Source organism: Haliotis asinina, chromosome 12 (assembly GCF_037392515.1).
Source record: "Haliotis asinina isolate JCU_RB_2024 chromosome 12, JCU_Hal_asi_v2, whole genome shotgun sequence".
In the NCBI taxonomy this organism is placed as follows: domain Eukaryota; kingdom Metazoa; phylum Mollusca; class Gastropoda; order Lepetellida; family Haliotidae; genus Haliotis; species Haliotis asinina.
In genome coordinates this window covers 14522530-14550416 of record NC_090291.1, presented here as the reverse complement: position 1 = coordinate 14550416, position 27887 = coordinate 14522530, and the positions used below count along the sequence as shown (strand labels likewise).

The following is a 27887-nucleotide window of genomic DNA, read 5'->3' as shown; positions in this document are numbered from 1 at the left end:
GGTATGAGAGAGTCAAAATACGATGATCAGAGGGGATTTAGCAACCATGTTGGAGTGAAAGAATCACAAAACTCTGTGATAGATTAATGTCTTTTTATGCTTTATGAAAATAAGAATGGGACTGGTAAATTAACACAAATTGCCTTATACATGTCCAGCATGTCATACATATATGTATCATAAAATAATAATTTATCAACTGAATAATACATAAAATACTCTTATGATTATGTATAACATCACATTTTAGTGAAAAGATGCATGCGTTGAGATTGTAGAGGTAGAGAAGGACACCCCCACTTGGGAACTTGGGAGCAGAGAGACGCCACGGTTCAGTGGTTACAGCTATACGACCTTCTGAGCTCTCTGCTCAATATATTAATGAAGGTGATGTAGATGAAGGTTACGCAGGAAAAGTAGGGGATGTGGGTATACTACGTCAACAGGCAGCTGTGCAGTCAACCAGATAGTTGGTTGTTTTAACCTGTCTGACAATTGTTACGTCTGACCAGGGAGACAATAACAAGCTGATGTTAACACATGTGATCTAACGATAGTTTTCCGTTTTTTAGCATGTTTTGGAAGGGATGGCCGTGGTGTATCATATTTCCTTTCATTCATTCACATATGCACTTCTTTCTTTTATTATTTCTTTCTCATTCATTCACATATGCACTTCTTTCTTTTATTATTTCTTTCACTCATTCACATATATTTCTTGCTCTTCATTCATTCATTCATTATAAGATTTCGACTGATGCAGTAAACTGGCTGAAGAACTGTTAAACGCAGCCGAAGTTGCGATGGAAACGAACCGGGTCACTGTGTGCACTGGAGCATGACGAGGCGCATACTAATTAGTACAAATGGTAAGGAAAACATATCCCTGTTGTAGTGACATATCCCTGTTGTAGATTATTTCTGGTCTGACAAATAGGAGAATACCCCATAAAACCTCGGACGAAGAAAAACCGGGACGGGCAAACGGGAATTACTAAAAATGGAGACCAAACTATTAAAACGAAACATGCTAAACTGGGTAGGTACACTTAAAACTACTAGGTAGGTACATTTGGCGAATGTCAGTGGGATTGACAAGACATATTTCAATACAGTTTAAAGATCTCACAACACTGTTTATTAATGTGTCCCAGCATTGTCACTGGAATTCGGTCACTCTTGATAAGGGCTTTCACAAATAACTTCAACTTCATAGATATAGCTTGAATTTTGTTTTATTTATAGAATACCTAAATTCAAAAGAATCTCAAGGCTTAGTATTCTAAGTGTACTGTATATGTTGCTGGAAGTAAAGCTCTGTGTTCGGGACCCGTGAAGATCAGAAGTAGAAGAGGACTTCAGCAACACATGTCCGAGGTAGAATAGTAACCCATGCTTGCCATAAAAGGCGACTATGCTTGTCGTAAAAGGCGACTAACGGGATAGGGTGGTCAGGCACGCTGACTTGGTTGACACATGTCATCAGTTCCTAATTGTGCAGGTCGATGCTCATGCTGTTGATCACTGGATTGTCTGGTCCAAACTCGATTATCTACAAACCGCCGTCATATTGCTGGGATATTACTGAGTGCGACATAAAACCTAACTCACTAAATTAAACTGAATTGTCATTAGAATTTCATCTATTTTTAAATCATAATATTATGTTTGCAAAATAAAGAAAACAAGCAAACGAAAATATTTTCGTGCACGAGCGAGATTAGTCGAATTAAGACCGGAATGATTTTTTTGTCATGATACTTATCAACACACATTCATTCATAAATTTACAACCTCCAAGACATTAAAAGAAAACTATGAAAATTTAAGTGGAAGTCTATATTCTTGTACTTGTTACAAATTAGCGGAATTAAGTCAAAATGAGTTGAATTGTGTGCCATGATACTTATAAATATATCCTCACTCATTTACAACCACCAAAACACAGGAAATGATGTATTTTGAGTAAAAGTAATTATTCTGGCATATTTTTTAAAAATCGCCCGGAATTCGCAAAATTTAGTCAAAATGAGTTGAATTTTGTGTCATGATACTCATAATGGCACTTTCATTCATTTACATCCTCCAAAACATTAGAAAAGATGTATTTGGAGTGAAAAGGAAATATTCTCGCTCATGGGCCAAAATGTTCTTCCCCCATGGGCGAGAGTTTTTGAAAATCGCTCTCATTTAGAGGAATTAAGTCAAAATGAGTTGAAATTTCTGTCATGATACTCATAAATGTACTTTCATTCATTTACATCCTCCAAAACATTGGAAAAGATGTATTTGGGGTAAAAGGAAATATTGTCGCCCACGGGCCTAAATGTTTTTCGCCCATGGGTGAGATTTTGTTAAATCGCTCTAAATTAATGGAATTAAGTCAAAATGAGTTGTGGCATGATACTTATAAATATATCCTCATTCATTTACAACCTCCAAAACATGGGAAAAGATGTATTTTGAGTAAAAGTAAATATTCTCACCCATGGGCCATATGTTTTTCGCCCATGGGCGAGACTTTTTAAACATTCACTCTAAATTAGCCGAATTAAGTCAAAATAAGCTTAATTTCGTGTCAAGACACTAATAAATACACGTTCATTTATTTAAAAACTGCAAAGCATGGAAAAACATGTATTTTCAGTGAAAGTAATTATTCTCGTCCATGGGCCAATATGTTTTTCACCCATGGGCGAGATTTTTAAAAATCGCTGTCAGTTAGCAGATTCAAGTCACAACAAGCTGAAATTTGTGTCATGATACTTATAAACATTTTTGCATTCATTTACAACCTCCAAAACATTTATTCTGGACGAAATTAAACACTTTCGCCCATGGGCGAGCGTGTTTAAATTTCGAGTTTTCGAAAAAAAATTGTTTTCATTTTTTCATCCTTAGCACATATACATAACAGCTGCATGTTTAATTTTGCCAAATCCCTTGTGAGAGAGTGGCCACAGTGCTGAGAGTTTCTGGACTTTTGTGAGTCCAGAATTAAATTGTGACATGTTATTATAAACTGAAAATATTGTAATTGTTTTGATCTTGGGAAAAATGATTGATATGGTGTATAAATACTCGAGTCTGGACATCATGGAGATCTACGAAATTGATTTGCAATTGTCAGTCAAGTTGTTTGATAGTTTACAGCTGCTCCGATGTGCATTACGCTAATGTTCAGTTGGGATGCGATGACATGTGTCGTTAGTCGCTTCATACCATAAGCAAGCGCTGCTGAAGATCAAATCGAACCTGCTGAAAATCAAATCGAACCTGGATCTTCAGGGGTAGTTTGTCATGTTATGGAATCGTTGTAGAAAACGCCAGTTATCATAATGTTTGGGAACCCGAGCCTAGCTTTTCGGAACTCTCTTAAGATAGTCGTGAGTGCCATACATTAACATTGACTTACGACTATCTCAGCCCTAAGAGAGCATCGAAAATCTATGCCCAGATGTTGTCACGTAAAACATAAGCATTCTGAGGCGATCTTACAGAAATATCTCACATCTTACAAAGTCGGCTTCAGACCATCTGGAACAAAGGTTCTATCCTTTGAGAAAAATAGACAAATGTGAAGTAGAAGGGAGATGTCCTTGCCACACTCCATATGCACGATGTCTTACTACAACAAGAAGCACACATTGTGAGTCCAACCCTATTGAGGGTTTATCTGGGCTATGTGGTTGATCATTGCAGCATTTCCGGGAAGCACATCTGCGGCATGAAAAACAGTGAAAATCACGTCTTTGAAGAAGTAAGTCATCTGCCATGTGACGGTGTAGACATATCAAACCCCTCCCCCAACACCCCCTCCCCCAACACACCACCCCCCCCCCAAAAAAAAAAAAAAAAAATAGTTAATTGACTGAATAAATCAAAACGAATAATAAAAAGAAATAATATAAAACCCCACATATATGGAAATAAAGAAAACCTAAAACAACCAAACAAAGCAAAGGTCGACATCAACACAGAAAACAGAGTAACAACTGGTACAGAAATTATGCGTCTAAAACAAAACAAGCTCTTTTTGACTGCCAAATAATATTTATTGTGATGTGACATTTGTACGATCATCTGGGAAGAACTCTAATATTGGATCATTTTGACGGACTTGATCTTCATAGCGACGTCTTCGCCATGCCAGGTAGATTGCCATTGGTGCCTGTTCTTCCAGAAGTCCATCATGGCCGTCTGAGAGCCGTCTCTCCATGGTTTACCGTTACCATTATGATACGAATCAGAGAAATAGCCATCCGTGGCACCCACAGCAACGTTCAAAATAAGACCCATCTGAAAAACGTAAATAACATTCAAAGTCCAATGATTTTGATTTCCGAAACGGGAGGAGTGAGTGAGTGAGTTTAGTTTTACGCCGTACTCAGCAATATTCCAGCTATATGGCGGCGGTCTGTAAATAATCGAGTCTGGACCAGACAATCCAGTGATCAACAACATGAGCATCGATCTGTGCAATTGGGAACCGATGACACGCGTCAACCAAGTCAGCGAGCCTGACCACCCGATCCCGTTAGTCGCCTCTTACGACAAGCATAGTCGCCTTTTATGGCAAGCATGGGTTGCTGAAGGCCTATTCTACCCCGGGACCTTCACGGGTCACGAAACGGGAGGAGTTTTATTGATTGATTGTTAGAAGACTTTCAGTTAGACTAAAACTCAGTATAATGTCCATAACCCAAGGACCTTTTCGCTCTCAAATGAAAACTTACAGGTCCATCAAAGGGCGCGTTTTTGCCACCCTTTGCCCAGGGATTGGTGCCAGAGAGGTGACTGTATGAAAAGAATCCGTTGGAAGGGGTCGGCATGACTTGAAGTGGATGATGATCTATTTCAGTCCTGATTGATGAGAAAACAGAATTCTTGCTTGAATGGACATGACTTCACCCCCAGTGTACACATCTATTAACTGCTTTGTTTACATATTGATCGGTGTCAACTGTACAATGTTGGTAAGAGTTTACAAAATGTTTCACAAATATGCACTGAGATATAAACGTTCCTTGTCTTTTCCCTCTGGAGGATCAACGTAATATTTCTTCCAACGCACCTTATGTGGTCAGCGGTCCAGTCAATGGCGTAAGTATGGAAGCCATCACCCCAAGAACCTGTCCTGCAGCAGATCAAACTTCACAGTCATAGCAACTGAGGGACACAATTTCAACTATTCGTAGTTTCGTGAAGGAAGTTATATTCTTTCACGGTACTTTGGAGAGTTCCATATGAAAAGGAGGCTCTAAATTTCGCGGATCTTAGTATTTTCCACCAGTGAGTGTGTGAATGAGTTTTACGCCTCATTCAACAATGTTCCGTTATATGGCGGAAATAATCGAGTCTGGACCAGACAATATAGTTAACAAAAGCATCGCTCGTTATAAGCATTTCGACGATAATATGCAGGAAATGATCCGGGCTAGAAATCCTTATTGTAGTATAGATCACTTCGTTATAAAAGGTAGTTTACTGAATTCGCTGTTGCATTGCAGTTAGAAATTAGTACGTGTCTGCATGGCCGTTATTTTGTGACGTGTATCACGTCCTGTTTACGATAACAAGTTTAAGTAAGTTGGTTACATGGTTCGTGCGGTGACCTAAAGACAAAAAACATTGTCAGGTACAACATAAGGATTGGTGATAAGACTCAGTGCAACTGACGCTGAATGAGACTGTTGCCGATGTTGACTTGAAGTGCCCCAGTGGATAGTGGAGAAAGCAACGTGAACACCGCGGTCATGTCCTCCTGAGTCCTTTAAATTCACGTTTCCTGTAAATTGAAACGAGTGAGTGAGGGGGTGAGTGGATGAGTGAGTGAGTAGTTATATAGGCATGTAGGTGAGTGTATGTTGTGCGTGTGTTTGAGCGTTTCAGTGCAGTTGGATCTTTCAAAACTACTTTGGTACCCGTCAGTATCAGGTAACTTTGGTTATACAACTTAAGAATTATGTAACATCCTGATAATCCTGCCTGTAATGCTGGAGAACTACGATTACGTGTCATAAAGAGAAAGCATGTTTCATACCTCTCGATTCCATGATGTCTATTTCACCGGAAATTGGCCATCCACCATATTTCCAAGGTCTTGTGGGTGGAAGCATCCAGATGGCTTTGAAAGGAATTCAGAAGTTAAATAAGGTTAACTGATGTCTCGTTATCTTATTAGATCAAATACAATATATGACATTAACAAACCATTGTTCTACATAATGCGCAAAAATAGTTTTATTGGTGACAACCGCAACCGATAAGAGTACGGATTCAACTCATGATTCAGCTGTAGCTGCTCATTTCAGAGCTCATCCCATTGTGCCACTTGGTTGGAAACACTTAAACATGTAGTGACCACGATATATTCACCTGGCCACAACCAATCTCCTTTAGGTAACTGAGCAACGACTTCTATTCTTCCATAGGTGATTGAAGCCTTGGAATAGAGTTTAGATGACATGATAGGGGGGATTTCATTCTTCGATCCCAGACGGTGGCAACCACTGTCGCTGTAGTATGTACACGTTCCCCATTGCTCTGGAAAACAGATATTTCTGGGAAATGCGATGACACATTGCAACTGCATCCTGTGCCTGTTTACACGTTGCAAAACATTAACGGTCAGCTCTAAATCTTTTTCAGGTAATTTGCAAGTTTGCATTTGGGATTTCATTCTTCGATCCCAGAGGCTGGCATCTGTATGTGCACGTCTCCCACTGCTCTGGAAAACAGAAATATCTAACCATGGAATGACATAACAATGACCAATAGCCTGCAACTCCTGTCAACGTTTGTTTTAAATTTTGACAGCCACCTGTAAAATGTACTGAATCTTTATGCAATTAGCAAATTTGATAGTGTTAGGCATTGAAGAAAACTGTATTGCTGACATCAAGTTTTTACTAGGTGACGTCCTCAAGAGGGCGTGATATTGGTTAACGACCGGAGTCAATACGTAGATATAACAGAAGCGACAAATCCCTATACACGTCGATAAGAAATACTGGCGACTGTACAACCGTGACTATATCATGAGCAGATATACATTTCAGCAGCATTGCAAATGCATAACGTTGTTTGTAAATAAATTGAGTCAGGACTATACAGTCAAGTGATTGTCACCATGCAATACAATAACAGGTCTTGTGTTTATGAATCACTATGCCACCATTTTTCAAATACTGAAACAAGAAACAGCTGTTATGGTGTGTGCAAAATTGTGAAAAAAATCATTCCTATGATTTCAGGCTTTTACAACATTTTGCACTGAATTACATCAGTGAAAACAAGTAAAACGTTTCTTTGGTTTTTAAATAAGTGTTTAAGAATATATATCATTATCTTTCACCACCTGTTATCATTACCACCCTGATAGTTGCCCCTTACGACAAGCATAGTCTTCTTTTATGGTAAGCACGGGTTGCTGAAGGTCTATTCTATCGCGGACCTTCACGGGTTGCACCAGAAATCATTTCTTAATGGTCAAGGTTTTTCTAATTATTTATCAGAGATCTTCACTTTCTAATGATGTCAAATGCTATCTCTGGGGTCATGTCTGCCTGCTGTTATTGTGAACATCTGGTTTTATCAGTGTAACTTTAGTCCAGTTTATGCTTACGGTATCTTGAAATGTCAAATGTAAGTTAAACTTTCGTGAGCTCGACGGCACTGCAAAAACTCACCAGACATTCACATTGGTAGTATGCAGGCACATGCAGATCATAATCACATGACATATGTTCACAGTTTATATTTCAGGATATGTTGTTTCTTCGGTGAAAGCAACTGAAACTTACTTCTGACATCCAAGTCTCCATGATGAAGAAAGTTTTCTCCAAACTTGTCTGCCGTAAGCGTCTGAATACAACAGCATATTTTACTTGAATTTTAGAAATATCACTAAGATCACATCTTACAAAAAAAACTTTCACATTTTGTACCCATTTACGGAAACAAGTCGGAGTCTTTTGCATGCAGAACTTTTTATGTCGGAGACTTATCAGGCGAAACTTTAACTATGTCCTTTATTGGCATTTCTCCACCAACTCTGTGTCAAACACAGATGAACAGCAACAGTGTCAAAAGAATGTAACCAATGTACTCTACATTGCTTTGACTATGACTGTATACAGGAGGTCAATACCGGTTTGAGGTAGAGGACGCCATTCTTTATGTAGGTGTTCGCAGCTTCCGGTGTGTACATCTGGAACTGACCACCCTGTATAAAAGGAAGTGACATTGCAAGAGTAATTAACACGTCACAATTTAATTCTGGACTCACAAAAGTCCATAAACTCTCAGCACTGTGGCCACTCCCTCACAAGGGATTTCGCAAAATTAAACAGGCAGCTGTTATGTATATGTGCTAAGGATGAAAAAATGAAAACAATTTTTTCGGAAAACTCAAAATTTAAACTCGCTCGCCCATGGGCACGCCCATGGGCGAACAGTGGCCAATGGGTAGGCCCATGGGCAGGCCCATGGGCGAAAGTGTTTACTTTCATCCAGAATAAATGTTTTGGAGGTTGTAAATGAATGAAAAAATGTTAATAAGTATCATGACACAAATTGCAGCTTGTTGTGACTTGACTCTGCTAACTGACAGCGATTTTAAAAAATCTCGCCCATGGGTGAAAAACATATTGGCCCATGGACGAGAATAATTAATTTCATTGAAACTACATGTTTTTTTCCAGGCTTTGAGCTTTTCAATGAATGAACTTGTATTTATTATTGTCTTGACACGAAATTAAGCTTAGTTTGACTTAATTCGGCTAATTAAGAGTGATTTTTCAAAACGCTTCGCCCATGGGCGAAAACCATTTGGCCCATGGGTGAGAATATATACTTTTACTCAAAATACACCTTTTCCCATGTTTTGGAGGTTGTGAATGGATGAAAGTATGTTCGTAAGTATCATGTCACAAAATTCAACTCATTTTGAATTAATTCCGTTAATTTAGAGCTATTCAACAAAATCTCACCCATGGGCGAAAAACATTTTGGCCCATGGGCGAGAATATTTCCTTTTACCCCAAACACATCTTTTCCAATATTTGGAGGATGTAAATGAATGAAAGTACATTTATGAGTATCAGGACAGACATTTCAACTCATTTTGACTTAATTCCTCTAAATGAGAGCAATTTTGAAAACTCTCGCCCATGGGAGAAAGACATTTTGGCCCATGGGCGAGAATATTTGCCTTCACTCAAAATACATCTTTTCCTGTGGTTTGGAGGTTGTAAATGAATTAGGATATATTTGTAAGTATCATGGCACAAAATCCAACTCATTATGACTTAATTCTGCTAATTGAGACCGATTTTCAAAAACATCTCGCCCATGGGCGAAAAACATTGGGCCCATGAGCGAGAATATTTCCTTTTCACTCCAAATACATCTTTTCTAATGTTTTGAGGATGTAAATGAATGAAAGTGCCATTATGAGTATCATGACACAAAATTCAACTCATTTTGACTTAATTTTGCGAGTTCAGGAAGATTTTTAAAAATATGCCAGAATAATCACTTTTACTCAAAATACATCTTTTCCTGTGTTTTAGAGGTTGTAAATGAATGAGGATATATTTGTAAGTATCATGGCACAAAATTCAACTCATTTTGACTTAATTCTGCTAATTTGTAACAAGTACAAAAATCTGGACTTCCACTCAAATTTTCATAGTTTTTTTTATTGTCTTGGAGGTTGTAAATATATGAATGAAAGTGTGTTTATAGGTATCATGACCAAAAAAATGAAATCATTCCGTTCTTATTTCGACTAATCTCGCTCGTGGACGAAAATATTTTCGTTTGCTTGTTTTCTTTATTTTGCAAACATGTGGTTTAAAAATAGATGAAATTCTAATGACAATTCAGTTTAATTTCGTGAGTTTAGTTTTATGTCGCACTCAGTAATATCCCAGCAATATGGCGGCAGGTTTGTAGATAATCGAGTTTGGATCAGACAATCCAGTGATCAACAGCATGAGCATCGACCTGCACAATTGGGAACTGATGACATGTGTCAACCAAGTCAGCGAGCCTGACCACCCCATCCCGTTAGTCGCCTCTTACGACACGCATAGTCGCCTTTTATGGCAAGCATGGGTTGTTGAAGCTCTTTACTTCCAGCAACATATACAATACACTTAGAATACTAAGCCTTGAGATTCTTTTGAATTTAGGTATTCAACCTATATTTATGAAGTTGAAGTTATTTGTGAAAGCCCTAATCAAGAGTGACCAAACTCCAGTGACTATGCTGGGACACACTAATAAACGGTGTTGTGAGATCTTTAAACTGTATTGAAATATGTCTTGCCAATTCCACTGACATTCGCCAAATGTACCTACCTAGTAGTTTTAAGTGTACCTACCCAGTTTAGCATGTTTCGTTTTAATAGTGTGGTCTCCATTTTAGTAATTCCCGTTTGCCCGTCCCGGCTTTTCTTCGTCCGAGGTTTTATGGGGTATTCTCCTATTTGGCAGACCAGAAATAATCTACAACAGGGGTAGGTCACTCGCATGTTTTCTTTACCATTTGTACTAATTAGTATGCGCCTCCTCATGCTCCAGTGCACACAGTGACCTGATTCGTCTCCATCGCAACTTAGGCTGCGTTTAACAGTACTTCAGCCAGTTTACTGTATCAGTCGAAATCTTACAATGAATGAATGAATGAATGAATGAATGAATGAAGATCAAGAAGTATATGTGAATGAATGAAAGAAATGATAAAAGAAAGAAGTGCATATGTGAATGAATGAGAAAGATATAATAAAAGAAAGAAGTACATATGTGAATGAATGAAAGAATAAATGCTACACCACGGCCATCCCTTCCAAAAGAACGCAAAACTATCGTTAGATCACATGTGTTAACATCAGCTTGTTATTGTCTCCCTGGTCAGACGTAACAATTGTCAGACAGGTTAAAACAACCAACTATCTGGTTGACTGCACAGCTGCCTGTTGACGTAGTATACCCACATCACCTACTTTTCCTGCGTAACCTTCATCTACATCACCACCCTTAATATATTGAGCAGAGAGCACAGAAGGCCCTATAGCTGTAACCACTGAACCGCGGCGTCTCTCTGCTCCCAAGTTCCCAAGTGGGGGTGTCCTTCTCTACCTCTTCCATTAATCTTTAAAACATCGAACAAGCTCAACGCATGCACCTTTTTATTAAAATGTGATGTTATACATAATCATAAGAGTATTTTTATGTATTATTCAGTTGATAAATTATAAATTAAATTATATATATGACACGCTGGACAGGTTTAGGGCATTTTGTGTTAATTTACCATTACCATTTTCATAATGCTTAAAAAAGACACTCATTAATCTATCACAGAGTTTTGTCATTCCTTCAATCCAACATGGTTGCTAAATCCCCTATGATCTTAGTATATCGACTCTACCAAATGGGAGGACGCCTTGTTAACTAATGGGAGTGAGCCTTGTAGGGAGTACCCTCACTCTCACAAACCCACATATTGAGAAGAAGCGGTTGTGTTTGTCGGGGATTCTTCTGGCTTTGCTAAATAAATCGCACATAAACATGTCAAATATTTTGCTTTGATTCTGTAACTAACCACATTATGTCATTGAGACCATTTTGATTTATCGAGTAAAATTTGATTGAATAGTTTTGAGTTTGAATCTTGCCACTTTAGCGCTCTATCTTTTTAAACGATGCGTGCATGCTAATATTTAGGTGGTTTTTAGTATTCCATCTATTTGTTTAAATTAATTGATCTATCTGTTTTTGCTTTGTTTGGGTTTTTTTTATTGCTAGTCGCCCAGCGAGTGAGTCTGCTTTGGTACCTGTAAATTTATTCTGACGTTTGACGAGAACCTACAGGGCACATTTCTCCTACCCCATTTAAGAATGTCCATTTCTGATTGGTTCACGTGGCCTTGCGAGGGAGAATAGATCATTAAGTTTTACCCCGCCACGTGGGAAAAGCCTGCATCCAAGGCAGTCAGTGAACTGTAGAACAGTGGTTCGAATCGACTATAGTTAGTACCATGTTAATATAATACATGGTTTCAGCTTGTTTTGATGCTCTATTTACATAAAGTGCTATTTAAACATTCGTTATGGTAAATACGGTGTAGCAATGTGATGAAGAGTGTGCGGGTTTTCTTCATCCCATTTCATCTAGCGATGAGAATGGTGGTATCCTCTTTTGGTTCACACCCGGATTGTCGATTGTTTTATCAAATACACAACAGGGCTGTCGAAAAGCAGTGGAGTGTGACAGTGCTCAACACTGTTCTAATGACACCCGGAGCGTCGACTGCCTTGGAGAACTTGTGCCCGAGAATAGCAGAAGACTCGTCTCTACGCTAATTAACGAGCTAAAACACATACACAAAGACATCGGTGAAAGAATGAGCTGTGGAACCAATTCCTGAATGATAGTCGTCGCACGAACAGTAGTCGAGAAAGTTGGCGTCATCGTGAATCGAGGGTCTGTGAGCAATGTAAACAGCATATTGTGACACAGTGGCCACAATAAAGAATAAAGAAGAACTTGACAGAAGGCTTCAGCGTCTCAACGAGCAGCTCCAAAGACAAGAGATTTCCGTAATGAGCTGTGCTCATCAGACTGTCTGCCTCGCTCATAGTGACCACATTACTGTACTTTATAACGTATTTGGTTTTCCTTCATGTCCGGAACGTCGAACGCCATAGTGTTGACACCTGATTACCTCCTTACGTAATACCCGAAACATCGAATTTACAAAAATTTCAATTCAAGTTTAGACAGCCCAGGAAAGTCGTTTGTTTAAGGAGTAAGAGGATTAGGAGACATGGTCGACTAGATTTCTTTGTTTAACTAATCCCACACGGCCTTCAACAATAGAGGGAATGATTTCTGTTCAGTTATGACATTGCTGTTCTCCATATGTCTCTATTTTCTCCACACATCTCCATGTTGTTGTATATTTGTGTGTTTTGTAACTCTGATTGGGACTGGTGAACAAGCTTTACAGTACCTCACCCATACAGCATATAATACAAAATATAAATGAAGCATGTGTCGTCATCCATATGAACTATCATATAATAACATATGCATACATATCATTACATCAAATACAACTATCATATAAGTAAACATGAAAAATAGAGTTATGGTTTGTTGTGTCTGACTAGCTCTTTGTAGAAACACTGAACATTTGTGAGAAGGTTTTTGACAAGTTAATTAGTTTCTGTTAAAAAATTAAAAATCAAGCTTTGTGTTTTATGATAAAATCGTGGACGGATTCAACTATTTTCTGGTTTTCACAGTGAATAAGTTCTTTTCCGTTCACCGAAGTCATCATAGACCACAGTGAGAAAAGGTCGATCTTCAAGCAGTAAGGAAGACCATGATAGCGTATGGAGTACGTGTGTCTTGGTCATCTCCTCCGTTACCCCCTCCCCCGAATCCACACCCCACCAGGGCGTGTAGGGCTTGTCTCGGTGGATAAAAAGGGACTCCTATAACCCCATATACCCCTAATCACAATGCTATAATTTGTCGTTTTTGTGTTTCCGGTTTTGTGTATTCTGTAATATTGTATAGTACTGGTGAAGTGTTAATCAAAGCAATATTTTACTTGCTAAACGAACCACATTCTTTGAGAATCAAAATATGTTTTAAGCACATTTCCAAAAATTGAAATGCAGCATGCACACAATAACTAAATTGGAAGGAATATCGTGCCGGACAATGTTTTCCAGAGCACACGCACATAAATGTGAATGTCTTTCAAACACTAATATGTGCAGGTCTTGCAAAAGGACAAAGCAGGTATGCTTGACAAAGTTCTTGCAAAGGAGGTTTATACACAACACCAAAACCAACTGGTCAGCTCGACGCCTTATAAAACAATCAATTCGAGATTTCCTTTGAATGTGAGATATTTGGCTGCGCGTCTTGCGCAATCTGTCTTTTTCATCCATATACACTCACGAACACCTGTACATTTCAAAGCTGGTGTCCCCTAATGACCTAATGTGATCCATGGATGAATTTTGTATATGACAAGTAAAATACACTTGAAAGCGGCAGCTATTTTACTCCAATAAACAAACCAGCGGACGAGACATGACTTTTTCGGCGCAAATTGTCGTAGGCGCTTTGCGGAAATTACGTAAGTGAACGCGGAAGAAACAGAAAGCGTCACCGTTCCGCTCAGTTTCCATTGTCTTTGCCAGTTATGCTGAGATACTCAACAAACTGAGATAAAAGTCAAAATGATGAAAAAGTGGAAATCTGTGTGTGGATTAGAACTTGAAAATCACTCATGAAGTCTTTGACAAAGTAATATCTGTTCAGGTCATAATCATTTGGACAAAAACCACGAAAATTCTATGGATATACAACTTCTTATTAGGTAAGCAGCATTTCGGCGTAGCTGTTAAACTCGTTATCAAGAAAGGGATATCTTACAGGTAGTCCTGTAAGTTAAACCTTTGTTTAAGGTCGAGGTCAAAATCGTTTGGTGTAGTGACAATGGTGTTGTTTTATGGGATTAGACACGGATTTTCTATAAAAAAGTAAAATGTGTGTGCTCAGGAAACGAAATAAGACTCGTGTACCAGAATGTAAGTGAATCGATGTTAGCGAGTTCAATCAGTGACTTCAGTTAATAAAATGGGCTTTCATTTCACTCCTTCCATTAGTAAAATAGTTATTTAGTTTCTTGATAAAATTGCTTGCAAGGTGAATGTTGAAAATGACAGTTTTCAGGATCATTTTAACAATTTCAGTTATGGCAAATGCGCTGCTATGCTTCACGTTTCGTCCTACTTATTTTACGGGAAGATACCTTTGTGTAAACGGTTATATGTTCATTTTGAGAACTGGTAAAAAGGGAGAATATATCTCGTGAAAATGAATTTTGAAAGACTGCAGATCAACAGTTCTAGTTGTCTCAACAACATAATTTCTAAAATACTTAGAGACCACAATCACGAAAGGCAAAGTAAATCTTTTCGAGTGTAGCAAAAATAGTGAAAATCTATTTAAAAAATAGAAAAGTAAACGCAAAGTCAATCTTGATTACATTACGTATTCCTCATAGCCCGATATAATGATTACACAGTAATAGTATGGATACGTTAATCTATAGTTTAAACTAATCTCAAGTAATCGGGACTGGATTGGCAAGCATAAACATACATATCACTGCCGCTCCATACCAATAATATAATTACATAACATACATGATAACAACACTTCATGTTCCGCTCGTCAAACGTCAGAATAAATCTACAGTTATCAAAGAAGACTAACAGACCCACTAGCAGTAAAAAACAAAACAAAACAAAACAAAAACAAATAAATTAATAAATCCAAATGAATAGATGGAATACTAAAAACCACCAAAATATGCACGCCCCCTTTAAAAGGGCAGAGTGCAAAAGTGGCAAACCGGTAAAATATGCCAAGATTCAAACTCAAAACTATACAATCGTATTTTACTCGATAAATCAGAATGGTCTCAATGTCATAATGTCGGTAGTTACAGAATCGAAGCAAAATATTGTACATATATGCATCATGAAATAATAATTTATCAACTGAATAATACATAAAAATACTCTTATGATATGTATAACATCACATTTGAGTAAAAAAAATGCATGCGTTGAGCTTGTTAGATGTTTTAAAGATTAATGGAATAGGTAGAGAAGGACACCCCCACTTGGGAACTTGGGAGCAGAGAGACGCCACGGTTCAGTGGTTACAGCTACAGGGCCTTCTGTGCTCTCTGCTCAATATATTAAAGGTCACATGCAACCAAAAAATCAAACATAATTAAAACACATTTATCACTTATTCATGACATATGATATACATTGCTGCTTTAAAAAAAAACCAAATAAACAAAATTATAAACGTACAATCGCGATTCAAAAGTGCAATATTTTGTACTTGGGCTTACTTCCCCCGAAACGAAGCCCTCGGGAGACCGAACCCAGTCATAGCGGGTGGATATGCACTCAAGTGTAACGACGGCTTCCGATTGGCTGTTTCATTTGCGGATATGCTGAGGGTTCATTGTGTGTTCAGAAAGATGATCTGTTTGATGAGCATTTTACAAGTATAGCCAGTCACAAGAAAAGATTCTTTATAGATAACAACTTGTTTTTGTGTACTTGATGCGTCGTTTCAGTATGGATTCATATACTGTTGTCAAACAAAATCATATACACTAAAAGAAGTCGTTATCCATGAAGAATGTATATAGAGATGCTGGGTTTTGAAAATACATGTTATCTGAATTTGCGCGCGATCCAGTCAAAAATCATGTCAGTAGAGATGGTAAACTACTGCGTGGCTGGAATCTGTCATTCGTCCAAGTACAAAGCAGGACTTGAAACTGACAAGAGTTTGCACCAGTTTCCGTCAAATCCAGTCATCCGAAAAAAATGAATGTAGTTTGTTTGCAACCCACAGACATAAAAGCATGTCATGTGTATCACACGTGCCTAATTACATAATGTGGCAGACACGGGACTCGGGTGCACGAGTCATAAATCAGCTTATTTTCTTTATGTCGTATAGTCTGATAGGTGTTAAGTTCAAATTGCACGTGGTCAATGATTGAAGCTGTGTATTGCATGTTGTCTTTAGCAGACAGGCAGAGAGACTTATAGGTGTGAATAAACCAGACAATGAGCTTTCTCTGTGACAGAGACTGCTTACCACAATCAACAAGTTGTTTTACGTAAAGAGTAGGTTATTTACTGGTTTGTGTACACAACCAAGATTAAACTACTGCTCACGACCTCAGACTCTGGGCATACATACTGTTTCAAGCTCCGCGAACCTATTCACTGCGCATGCGTTATGGACGCAGCGCAGCACAGCTGTTGAAACCAGTTTTTTCCCCAGCGCTGGGGGGAATTTACTGAAACGTTTGAACTCCGATTTCGCGGGCTTTTTTTCATCGCGTTTTTTTCAACTTTATAGATTGAATTGGCATTTTTTATGATTTGTTTCGGCAAGTGCATACCGAAAGGTACCAGAATCTGCAAAGTTGTGTTTTACGTTGTATGTGACCTTTAAGGATGGTGATGTAGATGAAGGTTACGCAGGAAAAGTAGGTGATGTGGGTATACTACGTCAACAGGCAGCTGTGCAGTCAACCAGATAGTTTGTTGTTTTAACCTGTCTGACAATTGTTACGTCTGACCAGGGAGACAATAACAAGCTGATGTTAACACATGTGATCTAACGATAGTTTTGCGTTCTTTAGCATGTTTTTATTCTTTCATTCATTCACATATGTACTTCTTTCTTTTATTATATCTTTCTCATTCATTCACATATGCACTTCTTTCTTTTATCATTTCTTTCATTCATTCACATATACTTCTTGATCTTCATTCATTCATTCATTCATTCATTCATTCATTGTAAGATTTCGACTGATACAGTAAACTGGCTGAAGTACTGTTAAACGCAGCCTAAGTTGCGATGGAGACGAATCAGGTCACTGTGTGCATTGTAGCATGAGGAGGCGCATACTAATTAGTACAAATGGTAAAGAAAACAAGCGAGTGACCTACCCCTGTTGTAGATTATTTCTGGTCTGCCAAATAGGAGAATACCCCATAAAACCTCGGACGAAGAAAAGCCGGGACGGGCAAACGGGAATTACTAAAAATGGAGACCACACTATTAAAACGAAACATGCTAAACTGGGTAGGTACACTTAAAACTACTAGGTAGGTACATTTGGCGAATGTCAGTGGAATTGACAAGACATATTTCAATACAGTTTAAAGATATCACAACACCGTTTATTAGTGTGTCCCAGCATAGTCACTGGAGTTTGGTCACTCTTGATTAGGGCTTTCACAAATAACTTCATAACTTTATATTTATAGAATACCTAAATTCAAAAGAATCTCAAGGCTTAGTATTCTAAGTGTACTGTATATGTTGCTGGAAGTAAAGCTCTGTGTTCGGGACCCGTGGAGATCTGGAGTAGAAGAGGGCTTCAACAACCCATGCTTGCCATAAAATGCGACTATGCTTGTCGTAAGAGGTAACTAACGGGATGGGGTGGTCAGGCTCGCTGACTTTTGCTGACACATGTCATCAGTTCCCAATTGTGCAGGTCGATGCTCATGCTGTTGATCACTGGATTGTCTGATCCAAACTCGATTATCTACAAACCGCCGCCATATTGCTGGGATATTACTGAGTGCGACATAAAACTAAACTCACGAAATTAAACTGAATTGTCATTAGAATTTCATCTATTTTTAAACCACATGTTTGCAAAATAAAGAAAACGAGCAAACGAAAATATTTTCGTCCACGAGCGAGATTAGTCGAATTAAGACCGGAATGATTTCATTTTTTTTGTCGTGATACTTATAAACACACTTTCATTTATAAATTTACAACCCCCAAGACAATAAAAAAAACTATGAAAATTTGAGTGGAAGTCCAGATTTTTGTACTTGTTACAAATTAGCAGAATTAAGTCAAAATGAGTTGAATTTTGTGCCATGATACTTACAAATATATCCTCATTCCTTTACAACCTCCAAAACACAGGAAAAGATGTATTTTGAGTAAAAATTATTATTCTGGCATATTTTTTAAAAATCTTCCTGAACTCGCAAAATTAAGTCAAAATGAGTTGAATTTTGTGTCTTGATACTCACAATGGCACTTTCATTCATTTACATCCTCCAAAACATTAGAAAAGATGTATTTGAAGTGAAAAGGAAATATTCTCGCTCATGGGCCCAATGTTTTTCGCCCATGGGCGAGATGTTTTTGAAAATCGGTCTCAATTAGCAGAATTAAGTCATAATGAGTTGGATTTTGTGCCATGATACTTACAAATGTATCCTAATTCATTTACAACCTCGAAACCACAGGAAAAGATGTATTTTCAGTGAAGGCAAATATTCTCGCCCATGGGCCAAAATGTCTTTCTCCCATGGGCGAGAGTTTTCAAAATTGCTCTCATTTAGAGGAATTAAGTCAAAATGAGTTGAAATGTCTGTCCTGATACTCATAAATGTACTTTCATTCATTTACATCCTCCAAATATTGGAAAAGATGTGTTTGGGGTAAAAGGAAATATTCTCGCCCATGGGCCAAAATGTCTTTCTCCCATGGGCGAGAGTTTTCAAACTTGCTCTCATTTAGAGGAATTAAGTCAAAATGTATTTTGAGTGAAGGCAAATATTCTCGCCCATGGGCCAAAATGTCTTTCTCCCATGGGCGAGAGTTTTCAAAATTGCTCTCATTTAGAGGAATTAAGTCAAAATGAGTTGAAATGTCTGTCCTGATACTCATAAATGTACTTTCATTCATTCACATCCTCCAAATATTGGAAAAGATGTGTTTGGGGTAAAAGGAAATATTCTCGCCCATGGGCCAAAATGTTTTTCGCCCATGGGTGAGATTTTGTTAAATAGCTCTAAATTAACGGAATTAATTCAAAATGAGTTGAATTTTGTGACATGATACTTACGAACATACTTTCATCCATTCACAACCTCCAAAACATGGGAAAAGGTGTATTTTGAGTAAAAGTATATATTCTCACCCATGGGCCAAATGGTTTTCGCCCATGGGCGAAGCGTTTTGAAACATCACTCTTAATTAGCCGAATTAAGTCAAACTAAGCTTAATTTCGTGTCAAGACAATAATAAATACAAGTTCATTCATTGAAAAGCTCAAAGCCTGGAAAAAAACATGTAGTTTCAATGAAATTAATTATTCTCGTCCATGGGCCAATATGTTTTTCACCCATGGGCGAGATTTTTTAAAATCGCTGTCAGTTAGCAGAGTCAAGTCACAACAAGCTGCAATTTGTGTCATGATACTTATTAACATTTTTTCATTCATTTACAACCTCCAAAACATTTATTCTGGATGAAAGTAAACACTTTCGCCCATGGGCCTGCCCATGGGCCTACCCATTGGCCACTGTTCGCCCATGGGCGTGCCCATGGGCGAGCGAGTTTAAATTTTGAGTTTTCGAAAAAAAATTTTTCATCCTTAGCACATATACATAACAGCTGCCTGTTTAATTTTGCGAAATCCCTTGTGAGAGAGTGGCCACAGTGCTGAGAGTTTCTGGACTTTTGTGAGTCCAGAATTAAATTGTGACGTGTTAATTGCTTATTAGTTGCACATGAATGGACATATATGTGCCTTTCGCAATCGTAAAGATAACGTCTTCCAACACGTATGGTTGACTCATTGCGAAAGGGTTTTATCAGCCACTGAAGGAATGTAAGATAACAAAAATGCATCTGTTATCCCCCTAAAAACCCTAATAGTCCCGGATATTCAACAGAGACCGACAATTAGCTTCCAGATGAAGTTGACTTTCCATTTGTTTGAGTACATCCAAGGATTGTCCTGCCAGATACCCCCTAGTTTATGACATAATACTTTAAGATAGTGCGTGGCCGTACTTGAAAAGATGAGGCGTATATTCCTTTTGAGGAAGAGGCGTGGAATGGATATGCTTGCATCGGATCAATCTCTCATGACACCTCGTGACGCGTAAACAAACCCTGTACGGGTAGATTCGGGTGGACATTACGTTTGGCCGTTATATGAATGGAATTTGCATCAAGATTTAAAGACTGTATTAACGGACCATGTCAATCTGTCAAATCCAGGGTCTGCGCAATCAGGTGGTCTCCACAATGCGGACTACTCTCTGAGTCCCGACAAAGCTCTTTCGAAACTTATACGAAATCTCGCTAAATGAAAAGTTCATTGTACAATTGTGATCATATAATGAGCATATGTTTACAGCTGTATGATGTTGTTTGTAAACGAACCGAGTGATGACCAGACATTCCTTTGATCGTCACCGTGTGACTCTATGAGAGGACATGTGTTTATAGATCACTTTGAAAGTCGCTTTATGTTTGAACCGAGACTAGTAATCAGGCCCTCATGTAAACGTAATCGACTTTCGGACCATAGGCTATACACATACAATTGTGTGATATAGTTATTTGTCTCGCACGTGGATACATTCTTACCAAACTGAATGAAAATGTTACTCTCACCCCTCCTCCCCAGCACGTGATTTCGTGCCTCCATTTGCTGCTGTCTAGATGGCTTGAATGGAAATCGTCAAACATCACGGTATGGCTACGCCTGTAGAGTCGTGGACTAAGAGATGAGGCAGCTGGCAGATGATAAACATCCAATATTATCATTTGGTTTGTCAACTATTTTCTCCTAAAACGCAATTAAACAATATGTCAGCTACATGGCGGAGATCTATAAATAATCCAGTCATTAACCCAGTCAGCGAACCTGACCTTCCGATCTGTTAGTCGCCTCATAAGACAAGCATGGGTTGATGAAGACCAATTCTGTGGTTTTATGAAGTATAGTTGAAAAGTTACTCAACTCAAAACGGTTTATCGAGAAGGTTGAAAATGGTTACCGACATTTTCACAGTCATTGCATTTTGTTTTTCAAATTTTATGTATGTCCTACCGAACTACTTACCGGGAATTGTATACTTGTCCACAAGGTGAAACACAACGTGGCCATTTGCAGACAGATATTTTACTGCATACTCAAGCACTTTCTTCTCAGTAAATGCACTCTCAGTTGGAACAGTGTAAGTGAACGATCCAGGAGCTGAAACAAGATTAAAAACTCGCAGGAGAATTTTCTGTAAAAAATATTGATCCGAGGGATCTCCTGCAGCATACTGTCCTTCAGTGATTTCAAGAGAATTAAGCCAATGACGGAGGTCAAGGAGCAAAGATAATGTCATGGGAACATGCTAATATTTTCTTGAATGGACTCTTGGAGTATACAGTCACTGAATTACACAATGGAGAAAATAATCAACAGATGATCTCCTAGATGACCTCCAAACGGCCATGCCATTCTGCACTCAATGTACGGTGTGAGTCACGAAGAGCAGTTAGAGAATAATCTACTGACTCAAACAGTCAACAGATGATCTCCTATATGATCTCCAAACAGCCCTGACATAACCTTTTAGGGACAGTCAGTGGATGATCTCCAGGTACAGACGCTGCATTTTGGATTGTCAAGAGCAGTACATGAATGCCTATTGGAGCAAGCAGTCACTGGGTGATCTACTGATAATCAGCGGACGATCTTTAGATGACCTCCAAACAGTCATGACATCATTTTGTATAACTGTAAACCGGCAATTCTTCTAGAATTCCTAGCCCCCTTGGCAAATGTAATGATTTTCTGAAGAAAGGTGAATGGATCATCTCACACTCTACATTTTAGATCATCAAGAAGTCACTGAATGATCTACTGGAGCAAGACATTGTCGAATGATCTACAGGGTCAAACTATTATTAGATGTCTACGGAACAAGCACGCTATGGTGCTTTACTTAAAGTGATCCCTGAACGGCGCCCTCGGGGAAACAGCCACTAAATGATTTCATGGAGCAAACACGTAGCGACTGGTGACAGCCTTTGAAACACCATCTGTTGGAAACAGTCAGTGAAGGATCTCCGGATCAGTGGACGTTTGGGCGTGTCCACCTCTACCTCTACTATGCCAAATACCTTTTGATAATGTCAGTTCAGCTGATGAAGGGATCTGCAATGATCTGCAATGGTTCCAAAACGTTGTGAGGAAAGAATATAGAAGTTTAATCGTTAAAATATCTTGGCCATTTACAACAACTTGACACAAATAGATTTACATTAATCAATCTTTGTTCTTATGAATACAGACCTTACAATGTGAAGTTGTGTGTTTATAACTCACATGATATATACCAAGATCTTTGAATGATCTAGGAGCAAATACAGTTTCAAAAACTAAATATATACGTTATAGGGGGGTTGCCTCTTTGATCGTTTATTCGGCAGGAATTCACCTGATATAAATTCCAGATATTCTTTGATTCTTATCACTACCCCTTATCACTTACCATTTTTATACAACCTCACAGAGTTGGAGACATGAGGTAAGCTGACATCTTGATCATGGAGAGAGTAGGTCATTTCAATTGTATCAACACCAGGGATCTCTGTCAAAAGAAAGAATAGCATGTAACATACACTTCGAGTTTGCTTTGCATGACTGTTAAACCCGTGAAGATCCGTCATAGAACTGATCTGCAACAACCTATGCTTCTCGTAAAAGGCGATTTCCGGAAACAGGTGGTCAAGTTCGTTGACTGGGTTGACACATATCATCGATTGCGTAGATCGACGCTCATGCTGTTGATCCCTGGAATGCCTGGTCTAGATCCGAGTATTTACTGACCGCCTAAAAAGCCGGAATATTGCTGATTAGGGCGCAAAGCTAAATTCACTCATTCACCATAACCGTTGCACACAGTTTCTGTGAAAAAGTCTATGACGGATGATTTGCCCTTTTCCCATTTCCGTTGGACATATATCTACCATTTTGAAATATGGTATATATCTTAAATTTATTATCAACATGTATTATACACTGTGTATTTGTGCCAGACATAAAACCTTATTTCAAATATAATATAGGTATCCGCCAAGGATGCACTCTGAGTCCGCAGACTATCATTATAATCATAACTAAACAAGCTCAAATGTTGGAGGAAGACGGTGGAAGAGGTGTTTACTAGGATTCATTCAACAGGATTATTTTCTCTATTAACCAGGCGACTCAGCTTGTCGTAAGAGGTGACTAACGGGATCGGGTGGTCAGGATCGCTGACTTGGTTGACGCGTGTCATCGGTTCCCAATTGCGCAGATCGATGCTCATGTTGTTGATCACTGGATTGTCTGGTCCAGACTCGATTATTTACAGACCGCCGCCATATAGCTGTAATATTGCTGAGTGCGGCGTAAAACTAAACTCACTCACTCACTCACTATTAACCGTTGATGGTGTATGAGCTGTATCTGACACTGTTTAGAACTTCATTCTTTTAAAAGAGAGTGAACAAATAGATGTTGTAATAATGCACAGATATCTTGGGATCACACCTAAACTGTCATGGACCAAAGTGTCTTCAACACTGACGCCCCTGACTTGACGCTTCACCTAAATGTAAATATTTACAATTTAAATCTTAACGTTGATAACTACTCGTCCTATCACTTCCTGCAATATCAACGGAAGGTTATAACCATGTTCCGCTATAACAACTTTAGACCAGCAGTGAAAAACCGCTGCCACACAAATACACCCTATGACCAATGTCTTTGTCTTTACTGCCACTCAGTTGGCCGAACCTATGTTGAGGGCGAGCTATTGGAGACTAATTGTGTCAGCTCATCAGACTCAGCCTGCAGTAACTGAAACTGTGTATTTAATTACCTATAACAACATTAATTGCCCGTAACAAGATTAATTATGTAAAAAAGACCACCAAAACAACAAGTACATTACTCTCCACTGCATTTAAATTAAGAAGTAGTCGGCCGTTATAACATAATTTATTTGGACTTTTCAATCTTCACCTTACAGTCAGCATGTAGTGTGTTATTTGTATTCGCATTCGTATGTATTATTGGCCAATACCCTATTATTGTAATATAATGTCTGACTGTCTGCCTGTCTGATATACATCCTAATAATAATTTTAATGTTTGGTGTACCAATTCGACGACGTATTCACGAAAAGCATGGCAGTGTTGTTGGAGAATCCGAGACACAAATGCTGAGATTTGCGATTTAGTAACAAAGATCTTCTCTCAAAATGGAAAACGTAGATGACCTCATTCGTGCAAGGGCGTGTACGTAGACGACTTTCATATAAAGATAACAGCTAAATGGGCTAAACTTTTTAATTTTCGGGAAAAGTGTGTTTTACCTAAACTGGCAGAATTGAAATAGTCTTCTTATCCGTCGCTAACTCGGTTGAAAGACTATACTCAGAAGACAAAGTTATCCGTAGAATTTGTAGACTGATCCAGAAACCACACACACAACTGGTTGTTGTTCGGTTCGCACGAAAGGATGAATGGCGTATTTGGAAAATTATGTTCGATCTAGGTAAGTCTAACGGCAATGTGACTGACGGGAACCTGAATGAAGTGAGACGTCAAGACGAAGTCTTATTGCGGCATTGGTTGAGCAGTGTGACGTTTCAACACTTTTGCCATACCACATTTTCCTCGTGCGGTATCTTCATCAGAGCAATGTTAATGTGTACCCTGGTGTTCGCGATTCCCTCACTTGTCTCCCTTTGGCCACATTGTGGATGAAGGGAGTTACGTTACATTAGGTACACATTTGGAAAGAGAATCAATTGAAACAACTCGCTGTCACCACCTGCTTGTCCACTGCTGCGAGATCATCTGCTATTGGTCCGATGCTGAAAATATTCGGCGCGTTATCACTATCTTTGACCACACTAATATGTAGGCCATACTTCTACTGATATATGTATTGGCACGATTTTGTGTGAAAAGTATTTTAAATGTTGACGTAGCTTTAATTTATTTCCACACTGTGCGTGCGTGAGTGCAAGCATGCATGTATTGTATATAGCTAAGTTCATTTTGAGTTCATGGTTGGTTCCTGTGAAAGTATTAGAAGGAAAACATTCACACCAAATATTGTCATATCGTTAGTGAACCACCTATTAACATCATATTGATTTGCTTTAAGGCTTCTGACGAACATTGCATCTAATGTCAAAAGTTGAGCGAGTGAGTTCTCATATCGTCATTCTTCAGCCATGTCGTCACGGAAACAATTTATGTATCAAAGATCAATAAATTCAGAATATAAACACTTGTTGTTGAAGGGCGTAAAAACATTAGAGGTCAATGTCAAAAAGAAGGAAGGGACAACAAAATTCAAAGTCATAGAATGGACATACGCCTGTGCACTGGAAACGGATCAACCTCTGCAAACACAATGTCAGAAGAACAGTTATGACTTTGTCTTGTACTTACCTAATATTTCGATTGCTAAATATCCATGCTGTTTTCATATACATTTACACTTACTTGGGAAAGACAATGTCAGCCCATTCTTCTCTGCGTTTTGTTTGATAGTTGGCTGTAGAGATGTATAACACAGACCTACAAGGAGAGTTGCGAAGAATATTTTGATGGTCATTATCGTCAGTGTTGAGGCAACCGATGCCAGCCACAACGAACAGAGTGTCTGTTTTCTGTTACAGCTCAGGTATACATATACCTGTGATCTCAACGAGATAAGGAACCTCGCTCATGTTGACCCCATCTTTTTTGAAATTGGATTAGTTTAGGAAACTTATCTTAGAACTCACAAAGATCCTTTCATATTTAACACAGACACGTTGCATCAAAAGTTTCTCGTCACTTTGAGTTTAAACTCAAAAACCGTCATGGAATTTAAGTTTAACTAAAATAGAAATTAAAGTACCATATAAATAATTCAAAACCCTTTCACCTAATACGAAATTTATCATACTGGTTTAAAACTACAGGAATTGCTTTAAAATGTCCACTAGTGATGTTCATTTTTTATGTTAAAATACACCTTTAGAGAGTTAAGAAGAAGGTAATGTCATTGTGGCCTTGGAACTGCAAAGTGGAAAATATCACCACTTTACACTTCAGACAAGAGTCGGGGACAGAATTTACAGTATAAGATAACCCCCGACAATTGTGTAGCTTAACAACAGGTGGTGATAATGTACATACATTTGACATTTAAATTATGTTGAAGTGTTGCTTGTAGTGTCCTCTGTTGTTCAGTATACACAAGTTCAAGCCTCATTATCAGCGACTTGTTCATCAAGGGCCACTCAATACTCGACCTTCTTATCGTAATGCTTCATTTGCGGCTCCACGATATTCGTAAGCTACGATAAACTGTAGAGTTACGACAGGTTACAAACGTTACAAACGTTTTCGGGATCTGGGCCCACTTGCACAAAGCAATCTTAGCGCTACAATGATTGGAACTCCCATTCACCAACATAGGCTTAAGATAGCTGTAGCACTAAGATCGCTTTGTGCAAGACGGCCCAGGACCCAGGACATTAAATACCGGACGTTGGGACATCTAAATATCAGAAGAATATTCTTTAACCCGTCTCTTCCATGATGTTTAAGCTTTAGGTCATCTGGTTCATGAACCAGATCTGTCAAAGGGAGGGTAGTTATGATGTAATAAAGGCTACCATAATTAACACCCGTCTTTATGTATGTACTTTCTACAACAGTTCTGAATCGTAATTTTATCCTTGGAAGTCCTGTACAATCACATGCTTTCATCCGTTGAAAACCTCACCATCCGTGACCGAACGAACCTCCTGTTAGTTGGATGACCGCGTCAAGAAGTCCACTGCGCCAGTCAAGAGCAACACACTAAATGTTGTTTCAGTAGTTAGGACTGGTCTTATGCAGAATATGCTTGTCACAAGGGAAGTCCAACGGCAAGAGCAACACACTAAATGTTGTTTCGTTTGTTAGAACTGTTCTTCTGAGGCAGATGCTTGTCATAAGAGAAGTCCAACGGCAAACGCGAGATCAGGCTCATGATCTGATAGACACATGTCACCGTATTCCACATGCGTATTAGCATGATGCACGCAAACTGTCAAGCAACTACTAATTGTCATGCAACTGTAAACGGTCATGTAAATGGAAACTGTCAAGCAACTATAAACGATCAAGCACCTGTAAACGATCAAGCAAATGTAAGTAATCATGCAACGTAAACATTACGATGCGTGTAAGTCATTTTGAACAAACCAGTTACGTCAGGACCCATTGTCAAAAGAACTTATCGACGTCGGACAATAAATCCTAACTGCACAAATAAGTGTTCGTGTTGTTGATCCAGACAGGTTTACAGACGGCCACCACATAGTTGGGATGCTGCTGAGTGGCCCGTTGTACAAACAAGCAAACACATAAAAC

At 38.6% G+C, this 27887-nt stretch overlaps 1 protein-coding gene across 1 annotated transcript; it reads right to left on the bottom strand.

The window, feature by feature from the left end:
• Nucleotides 1–4033: 4033 nt before the first annotated feature.
• LOC137258961 (beta-1,3-glucan-binding protein-like) lies at nucleotides 4034–26138 on the bottom strand. The gene is made up of 12 exons (XM_067796655.1): nucleotides 25983–26138; nucleotides 22966–23064; nucleotides 21540–21674; nucleotides 21089–21210; nucleotides 8153–8227; nucleotides 7806–7866; nucleotides 6379–6546; nucleotides 6044–6127; nucleotides 5680–5788; nucleotides 5075–5137; nucleotides 4737–4863; nucleotides 4034–4299 (listed from the first exon to the last, which is right to left on the bottom strand). Exons 1-12 carry the CDS (start codon nucleotides 26092–26094, stop codon nucleotides 4096–4098), a joined length of 1359 nt encoding a protein of 452 aa, XP_067652756.1. The 5' UTR covers nucleotides 26095–26138; the 3' UTR covers nucleotides 4034–4095.
• Between the last annotated feature and the right edge of the window lie 1749 nt (nucleotides 26139–27887).

Bases quoted from the DNA above. Each gene is read 5' to 3' on its own strand.
- LOC137258961 (XM_067796655.1), bottom strand. From the start codon at position 26,094: ATGACCATCAAAATATTCTTCGCAACTCTCCTTGTAGGTCTGTGTTAT. The intron at 7,867-8,152 runs GTATTGACCTCC...TGTTGTATTCAG, and splicing joins GCGTCCTCTACCTCAAACCG to ACGCTTACGGCAGACAAGTT. The intron at 6,547-7,805 runs GTAAGTTTCAGT...TCTGTTTTCCAG, and splicing joins TGGAGACTTGGATGTCAGAA to AGCAATGGGGAACGTGTACA.